The sequence below is a fragment of the Brachypodium distachyon genome, chromosome 1 (genome assembly GCF_000005505.3).
Source record: "Brachypodium distachyon strain Bd21 chromosome 1, Brachypodium_distachyon_v3.0, whole genome shotgun sequence".
Taxonomy (NCBI): Eukaryota; Viridiplantae; Streptophyta; class Magnoliopsida; order Poales; family Poaceae; genus Brachypodium; species Brachypodium distachyon.
The window spans coordinates 35,218,750-35,228,006 of record NC_016131.3 but is presented as its reverse complement, the minus strand read 5'-3'; the positions used below and the strand labels follow the sequence as shown (position 1 = coordinate 35,228,006).

Here is a 9,257-nt window from a genome sequence, read left to right as displayed (position 1 = left end):
TGGAGGGGGGGAGAACAAAGGGGGGGTGTGGAGGAGGGTACAACCACTGCAGATCGGTAGCGGGGGTTCTTCGTACTACGAAAAGGAATATGGCGAATTGATCCTTGTCCCTGCTGAAAGGAAGAGTACATACACAATAACTCCACAGTAAAATCATTAATGAAAGGGAAGTATATTTAAGCATACCTCCATAGATCCCTTTGATTTGCAGCTGCTCCTCCCTCTTCACTGCTCGATGAAAGCAAAATTCTGCATATTAAGAGCACACATGAAGACAACAAGCACATTAAATATTTAAAGTTACATATCCTATTCAGTTTACATATTTAGAAGCACATTATGTAGCACAAATTAATGTAGCACAAATAAAGTAGCACAAATTCTGCATATCCAATTCAGTTTACATATTTAAAAGCACAAATTAAGGTAGCACAAATAAAGTAGCACAGATTTAGTAATCATCTAGATCTTCGGTCGGGGCTTCAGGCTCATCTTCGTCATCTGATTCCTCTATCTCCTCGATTGGTGTTCCTTCCTCTTCATCTTGTTCAAGCTCATCTAGTTGCTTCTCAAGTTGAAATATATCTTTTGGGTCAGTAACCTCATCATATAGGTCTGCTGTCATGTTTTCTAGGCCATCTCCCAAATCAATGACAAGGTTTCCCTCTTGCTCATCTTGTTGATACACTTGTTCAGCATCTTCTTCTGCATCTTGAGGAGCGTCATTGCCTTCCATTGGAGGAACATAACCACATGGAGGATGATGAAAAACAATAGACCGGTCAGACAGATTTGGTCCATTTTTTGGACTCTTGCATGGGTAAGTCAAGTAGAAAACTTGTTTCACTTGACTGGCCAGAAGTTGAGTTCTCCTAGATGTGTACCTAGATGTGTGCTTTATCTCTACAAGCCCTTAGTTTTGAGTTCTCCTAATGCCAGAAGTTGGATCAAACCAACGGCAATAAACAAAACAAGGTCAAGTTGCATGCTACCTTCCCAAGTTATTCTAATTATATCTTCAATAACTCCATAGTAATCGGTTGCGTTTCCATGTGCATCCAATGCAGGGACATATATTCCAGTATTTCTAGTGGTCAATACATTTCCTTGCTCATATTTCTCTGACCGGAACCTATAACCGTTCATGTCAACAGATCCAAAAGTTTGCACTCTTGCACGAAAACCGTAAGACATTTCATGCAAGGCTTTGTGAATAGAAGAAGGCTTCATGCACTGCAAGATATTATTACTTAATTATGTCAGTTCTAGTAGTGCATATATATGACTTGTAGCTTGGAGTGTTCAGGGTCATACTTTTGATCTAAAGCAATCAAAGAAATTCGGACCGGTTGACTTCCACCCTTTTAATCTTAATTCACGCAGTTGCTTCTCACTAGCTTGAACTCGAGGGCTCTTCCATTGTTCTGCATCAAACTCTCTATAGAGGTGAAGTAATTCGGTCTTATGGCACTGCTCCACTACTGTTAGCAACAAACCTCTCCCCATGTTCAGACCATCTTTCATACCTTTCCTTAAATCCATTTTTGAAAAAGTGGATCTCTACACTGTCCCTAGTTCCTCTAACATAATTTCTACAGATGCAGCATGGACATTTAATTTTACCATCTTGAACTACACTAGGCAAAGAGAAAGCATGATTCAAGAATCGACCAGTTTCCGCAATCCATTCATTATCAGGAATTTTATCATGATGCCAACCATTATACATCCAATCCCAGTTCGCCATTTACCAATTGCTGTGTTTAAACCTTAATTCAAACAATTCAATGCTAGTGTCAACCATTGCACATCATACATAACAGAACCAAAATTAAATGCAGACAGGTCAAAAGTGAAAAATCACACCTGCTGGTTGTCTTCTCCCTTCCCAAATTGCTTGACCAGAGAAAATCCTAGTCCAGCTGCCTTGCTCCTGTTCAGTGGCGGAGCTGCTGTATACTCATTGGGTTCTGAAGCCAATGGAAATCCCCAAACCTTCATTAGATTAGTGCATTTACCTTGTTTATTAGTATTAGATTACAATGAATCCAATAGGATGAACCCAATGGCATTCTGCTCTACCTTCGCCACTGCTCCTGTTCGAATGTCGGAATTGAACTTAATTTTCAGTACAAGAACCATCCTTGCTATGCATAACACAAAATTTAGAAGAGGTGGAGCACTTACAGCCAAATTTTAGAAGTGAGGGAGGAGGTGGACTGCACCATGCCGCTGCTCCATTCAGGATTGAGGAGGTCATGGCCGCCAACATAGGGGACCGGTGGAGCTGGCAGAGGAGAGGGGAGGCGGGGGTGGCAGAGGAGAGGGGAGGCGGAGGAGAGGGGATGCGAGGGGATGCCGGGTGGAGGAGAGGGGAGACGGGTGCGGGGCCGGGCGGAGGAGAGTGGAGGCGGGGGCGGGGCCGGCAGAGGAGAGGGGAGGCGGGGACGGGGGCGGCCGGCGGCGCGAGGGCACGAGGGGGAGCTGCGGGATAGGAGATTGGGGACTGTGGCGCGGGGAGAAAGAGGGAGTGAGAGAGTGCTAGGGTTTTGTTGAAGAGTGTGGGCCGTGGGGTACTGGGGTTCTTATGAGTTGAAGTAACGCTCAGGCTCGGACATGTCTGAGACTCAGCGTGGCAAGAGGGCTGCGTTTTTGCCTTGATTTTGAAATCATCTTCCTGTCGGGCTCGCGATTGACTGACACGAAAGTATATCCTGTGTGTTTTATGTTGGAAACCGACAAGAAATTATATATTCCTGTGGGTTTCAGACATAACTCACAGGAGTAGAAATACAAAATGAAATATTACATTTTTTCCATAAAGACCATGTAAGATATTATTTCATATATGTGACTAAATCAAACCAATTCTAGTTGGTATATTGATTCATAATTTTTTGGATGATATTTTGGTAATTCTTTTATACACTATTTTCATTAATAGTTTAAAAAAATCAAAAACACATTATTTTGTCCAAATGGTATCAAATAAAAATTACATTTAGTACATTTAGAACCTTTTATGCGATACTTATGTTACAATATAAAGCAAAATCTTATTATATCCAACGATGAAAAATATGTGGAGAGTTATTGCATAGAAGGAATGAAGTCCAAGTTTGAGTTACCTTGAACCATTCAAGGCAATGTATGATCATGTCGCACATTTAATGTGACTAGCAGAATACCCGTGCGCTGCCACGGCCTAGGCAAGGCACTTTTGGGTCTTCTCTTTTTTTTCTCTTTTTCTTTTTGTTCTCTTGGACCACACCCATTCTCTCTTGGGCCAGCTTCCCTGAGAGTGTCCATCCCATGCCCGCACGAGCGCTCATGCTCGTCTTACTCCTCGATGATGCCTCCTCGGCCCGTGACCCGTCCAGGTGCTCTGAACCGTATGCCACAGCCCTTCTCTTCCTTTTCCCTTCCTCAATCATTCCCCATAATCACGGCTGAACCGCCTTAGCGTGCATTATCATAGCGGCTCCCGTTGGCCCAGATCAACACGCCGGGGATGAAGGCTGAGAGAACGAATATGTTCCCCTATTTTCTCTGGAATTAAACGGTGTCTGACAACATATAGCCTGCAGGCCAGAGCCGCCGGCTCTCGGATGGAAGGAGCCACCGCATGCCGGACCATATGTTGCATCGCAGGATTAATCTGTCGTTGCACCAACAGATAACGAGCACCACCAAAGCAGGAGAGCAAGGTCGAATGTGCGAAGAGATACCTTTGGCCTTTTAGTTGTGTTTCTCCGCTGCGTCAGGGGAAGTATTTATGTTGGATTAGAAAGGGTCTCCTATTGGGCTGCGCCAAGAGAGGGGGAGCTCGACCTTCTGGAGTGGACAAAGGAGTGGTTTGTGTGCGGACGGACGAGGTGGATCTTGGGAGCTTGACGAAACAAGGGAGGAAAAAAGGTGGAACGGTCCGTATTTTTGACATTGGTATAGATATAGAAAAAATGTGCAGGTAATGGGCCAGCCGGCTTAGTAGGCCTAATATGTATGCAATCCTGGGTGCCCACAAATTTTATGGGATATATATAGACAGATTCGGTGAAGGTAAATAGGTAATGGGCCAGCCGGCTTAGTAGACCTAATATACATGCAATCCTGTGGCCCACAAATTTTATGGGAAGATTGACAGACGACGGTGAAGGAAACGGTTCGTATTTTTAGATAGGTATAGTTATTTTGATTCCAAACTTGTTAGGGTGTAACATGAGTTCTTGCTCAGTCTCGCCTAATTTGGAGCTCATATGGTAAGTCAAAAGTTTCAAAAAGATTTTCAATTCCTATTCCTATCGGTCGCCAACCCACGGGAAAATATATATTCCCGTTGGCCAGATAAAAATCCCGACAAGAATTGAAGTTTTCCCTGTCAGCCCAATGAAAAAACCGACATGAGGAGCTTTATATTCCTGTCGGTGCAAACTTGGCCGATAGGAATAAGTGTGTGTGCTTCTAAACCGACACGAATATACATTTCCCTGTGTGATATGAGCCGACCGACAGAAAAATACTTCTATTCCTGTGTGGTTCTAGCCAACCGACGAAAATATATTGTTATACATGTCTGCCAGCTGCGGGCCTGACAGGAACAGAAGGACCTCGACATGGATATATCGGTTTGTGGTAGTGTCGGTAGCTCATGGAGCGAGGAAGCTCTACTGAGATCCATTTGCTCCACGACATATCACACCAGACACCAGGACGTTCGTCATGAATTTAGCGTTGCAAAGCCTCTCGTAGGGATGGAAACAAAATACCGTGAATGTCACTTCTGATTTAATTCTCTGATCACATATTCAAATTTTGATACGAAGGAGTACAAACCCCAGCTCCATACTCAGACTGGGCATAAAACCCGAAACCCGAACTCCGAATCCGAAAAACCCGAGCCTGAACCCGAAAATCCCGAATCCCGAAACCCGATCGGAAATCTCGGGTAGCAAGTTGGAAAACCCGAAATTAGTTTGGGTAATTCGGGTTGTAACTCCCGGTACCCGAAAATCTCGACTATCCCGAATTCCAGCAGCCCAATTCCAACTTCAGGCTTAGCCCAGTAGCCCACACCTCTCAAGCCCATAGGCACAAGAGTATCTCATACCAACCCAGCATCCCTTACTCCCTTCCCCTGACCTTCCAGTCGTCCCATTCGCGTCCCCACTCAACCCTAGCCGCCACCCGAGTCCTGAATTGGCGAGTCTCGTCTCGTGTCGCCGCCTCGCGGGAGTCGCCCGCCTGCTGCCCAACGCCACCGCCCGTCGCCCGCCATGCACAAGCCTTCGACCTCCGAAGCTGAAACATCTTCTTGGTGAGTGTCGGCTGTTTTGCTGTCATACTATATGCTCTGGTTCAGTTCAGGGGCAGCGCAAGTTCAAGGCTTCAGGCTGAGTTGAAGTTTTGCCGTGCTGCTGTTGCTACTACTCTCAGTACTTTGATTCATGTTCGTGCGTAGCTGCTACTTGAAGTTTGTGTGTGTCGTCAGTGTGAGTGTCTGTAGTCTGTATGATCTGAAATGAGAACGCCTGGAACTCAATCTCAATCAGTTTCTGCTATTTCGGGAATTCCGGTTTACCCGATATCCGAACCCGATCAGTTAATGTTTGCTGAAAATTCGGGTGTTGATTTTGGAAACCCGATTTTTTCATTACCCGAATTACCCGGCCCGAAATCTCGGGTTAACCCGAACGCCCACCCTGACTCCATACGGTCCAACATCCACAGTCCACCTTGTCATCTGTTTCGTCTCCCAGGCTTTGAAAAAATAAGAGGCCCAGAACGGCCCACCACCAACAATGTGCGCCAAGCGCGCGGGCCGTTTCTCGGCCGGCAAGGCTCATGTGATGGGTCAGTCGTTTTGTTTCCATTTTGTGGACATTTATGGAAAAATCCTGGAAAACTTGGAGAAATCACAATGAGGTTCACGGTTCCAAGCAAATTGCAGAGACTAGGAAAATTTAGGCGCCCTCTGCCAAACAGCAGGCCACAAAGCCTCCTCGAACCATCTTCATTGATTTGACTTTCATCACCACATACTTCAACACAATTTCTGGAACTGAGGAACGCGCACAACTAATTACGTGTAAGCCTGCAGGCAGTAGTCCAAGACCCCAAGTGCTGCAATGGCAGTTCCGCCTCGATCAAAAGCACTTGTTGCCCGCCCGGATCAACCGCCCCCCAAAAGAGAGAAGGTAATCAGTACTAGTACAATCAGGCCATCTCAGTAAGGGAAGCCATTAATGATGCCGCCGCCTTCCCGCCGCACGCCAGGAGTGGCGTAGAACAGGTCGGCGAAGTCGCAGAGCCCGTGCAGCTGCTCTTCCATCTCCATGCGCGCCGGCTCGAAAACGGCTGCAGGAACTTGCTTGGGGGGCGCCGCCACGTTCAGCTGGTTGCTAGGGCGCCGCCGTTCTTCCCCGGCGCCGATGCTACCGGACGACGACCTCGGACGAGGCCTGTGGACCGAGGGCGGCGGCGGCATCTGCGAGTGCTTGCCTGTGAGCCGCTGCACGACGGACTTGAAGCTGGCGGCGTCGGAGCTCACGAACTGCGTCTCGATGAACTTCACCTTCACCCCCGCGCTCTCGCTCCGCCTCTCGCCGTGGAGCTCCATGGCCGCCGCCATGTATAATTTGAATCCCCGTGTCTAATTGGTTGCTAAGCTCTAGCGCAGCTGCAAGACGACGACTCTTCTTGGTTCTGTATATGGTGACGAATTAACCGACGATATATGTTTCGTTGCTTGGCGTCAGAAGCCGTGGGGGTTTATATAGGAAGCTATCCGCGAGTTTTCGGTTCCGCCGCAACAGTAGGCCAATGACATGTGGGGTCCAGCAGAGGTGGGTCCGGCTGTCAGGGAGAGAGCGGGCACGTGAGGTGGGGGCGTATGGTTGGTCAAAGGTTCGAGTAAGCACGGAATAGCGGTCAGCGTTTTTGGGCGGACCAGGCGGTCAAGCGCTCGTGCGGAATAGACAGCGGCATCTCTTTGGTTTGGCTACTTACATCTTCCTGACTGTTAGATCGAGGTGTTGAATTTGACCGTGGAAATTTTTACCAGTGTCTACATCGATGACAGTTGTTGTAATCAGGGTTTCTGTTTTCAGTTTTTCACCATGTCCTTGTCCGAACTTCAAGTTTCCGAAGACTGGGAGGAGTACTTCGGTTTCAGTAACACATAAAAAAAAATCTAGATCATGCAAACTCGAACATAATTCAATTTCGACAATATTTTCTAAAATTCGAAGATAGCAATTGCGATTTCCTGGCTGAAATTTGCAGAACTAAAAAGTTGAAACATGGTGATTTCAGTCAAATATTACTCTTATATCTGTTTATCTTTCCTCATTTCATATTAACTCTCCTACACATTCCTCGTGTACTGATTGCAAATCGAAAATGCATTCCAACAGAAATTAACTTGCAAGAACATATTGCAACGGATTTTCATAAGCGAACTGAAACTCCAGTGACACTAAATACAAGTTTATATATTTATGCAATTATCAGTGGAGTCGTTAATGAGACCACGAGTCCATTTCCAAAATGCCCACGTATATACGTCTCCCACGGTCCCACCTTTCTAGAAAACAAGATGACGGAAGGCTAGATACGGAGTAGCTTATTTACTGGGCGATGTAACCTGTGCGCATCGACTGCATATGGTTGTTAATTTGATTTTCCGCTCGCTGACTTGTTGACTTGACTTAGCTCGTAGACTGATTATCTAGCTAACGGCCGCGAGTTTTGGTAGGGAAAGAGAGAACGACCAGCGCTGCTTTAGCTCCGTACTCTGTTTACTTTCTCTCTTCAATCTCAGACTCGCTGAAATTTCATTGATATTTCTATTAGCGTATTATTAATATTATTGTTATTTAAAAAACTCATATAAAAGTAGGTTGAAAGAAAGAGCAGGGTGTTTGTTGTAAAGTTAACATGAAAGAAAGAGGGAATCAACATGGATGGCCCCTCTGACAATGGTGACAGTGGCAATGATGGGGACCCTGGGCGCTTTTATGGTGGAGGGCGTGATGCCCGGGGGGCGCGGAGGAACTACTTCTCCTGCGTGAGGGGACAAGTGGATTCAGATGATTTCGGCAATCGGCCTCGTGGAACCAGGGTTGGAGGTCGGGCCGCAGAAGGCAGCTTGACGGTGGCCGGCTGGTCACGCCTCTCTGCGGCGGCGGCGGCTTTTGTGCCCACCTTGCTACCCCGGATGGAGATGGTGGAGGGATCTCTGGCCGTGGGTGTGGAGGAGATTGTCGCCATGCCCTCCCTCCTTCCAGGCCGCGATGTTGTGGTGGATGATGGCTGGGACCCGATGCGCTTGGAGGCGTGCATCTTGCCCTGCCCTGCGTTGACGGTTCCTGTACTTGCCGGCACAGATTCGCAAGGGGTGAGCCCTGTTCCCGAACTTGCTAGTGCGGATACGCAAGGGGGGAGCTCAGCGGTGGGGTCGGCTGACGTCACGGGCGGCGCTCCCGCTTCGCCTGGCTCGGCGTGGCTTGGTTGGCTGGAGACGCCTTCCGAGGAGGGCTCGCCTGTCACGGCGCAGCCGGCTCTGAGTACTTTCACGGTTAGCATCACGCCGGCGGTGAGGTCGCCTCCGGCCTCCCCGGGTGTGGATTCGAGGGCAAATGTGCAACAGGCCATTGCGGACTTCAGGGGCACGACGCGGCGTTCGCCTTCGCCTCTGTTGCAGCGGCCGACGGGGCATCGGTTGAGGCGTAAGGTGGTCAGCCTGTCTCCCATCCGTCGGAGCAGGCGGATTGCTGGCTGGCTTACGCCGGCGGCTGGTGTGAAGAGGTAGGAGAGGGTGCTCATGCACCAATTTGGTATTGCGCGAGAGGGAGAGCAAATCGGGGAAGAAGCTCTCGAGGCGTACACGAAGCTCTTCGCGCCGCCATTGAGCTCCGAGCACATTGCGGCCATCCTGGAGCTGTTTGGATGGGAGCCTGATGTGCTTCCGTTGGAGGCTGGTGGGGGTGAGGCCATCGCGGCCTAGACGGTGGTGGGCCGGGCTGGGCCTCGGTCGTGGTGGTGGTGGGCTTGCTTATGGCTGAGTCTACAAGCTTACTGGTGTGGAATGTACGGGGCCTGAATTCTCGGGCCAAGCGTACGGCGGTTAGACAGGTCGTGGTCTCTTCTGGGGCTTGTATGGTGGGACTCCAAGAATCTAAATTGAACGTGGTTTCTCCGTATATTGTTTCGGAGTGTTGTGGCCCGAGTTTCGACTCGTTTTTCTTTTTGCCCGCGGA

At 48.3% G+C, this 9,257-nt stretch overlaps 1 protein-coding gene across 1 annotated transcript; it reads right to left on the bottom strand.

Annotated features, from left to right (window-relative positions):
* Nucleotides 1-5,903: 5,903 nt before the first annotated feature.
* LOC104581546 lies at nucleotides 5,904-6,738 on the bottom strand. Its single transcript, XM_010229342.3, has one exon. It carries the CDS (start codon nucleotides 6,626-6,628, stop codon nucleotides 6,224-6,226), a length of 405 nt encoding a protein of 134 aa, XP_010227644.1. The 5' UTR covers nucleotides 6,629-6,738; the 3' UTR covers nucleotides 5,904-6,223.
* Nucleotides 6,739-9,257: the final 2,519 nt, after the last annotated feature.

Bases quoted from the DNA above. Each gene is read 5' to 3' on its own strand.
- LOC104581546 (XM_010229342.3), bottom strand. From the start codon at position 6,628: ATGGCGGCGGCCATGGAGCTCCACGGCGAGAGGCGGAGCGAGAGCGCG.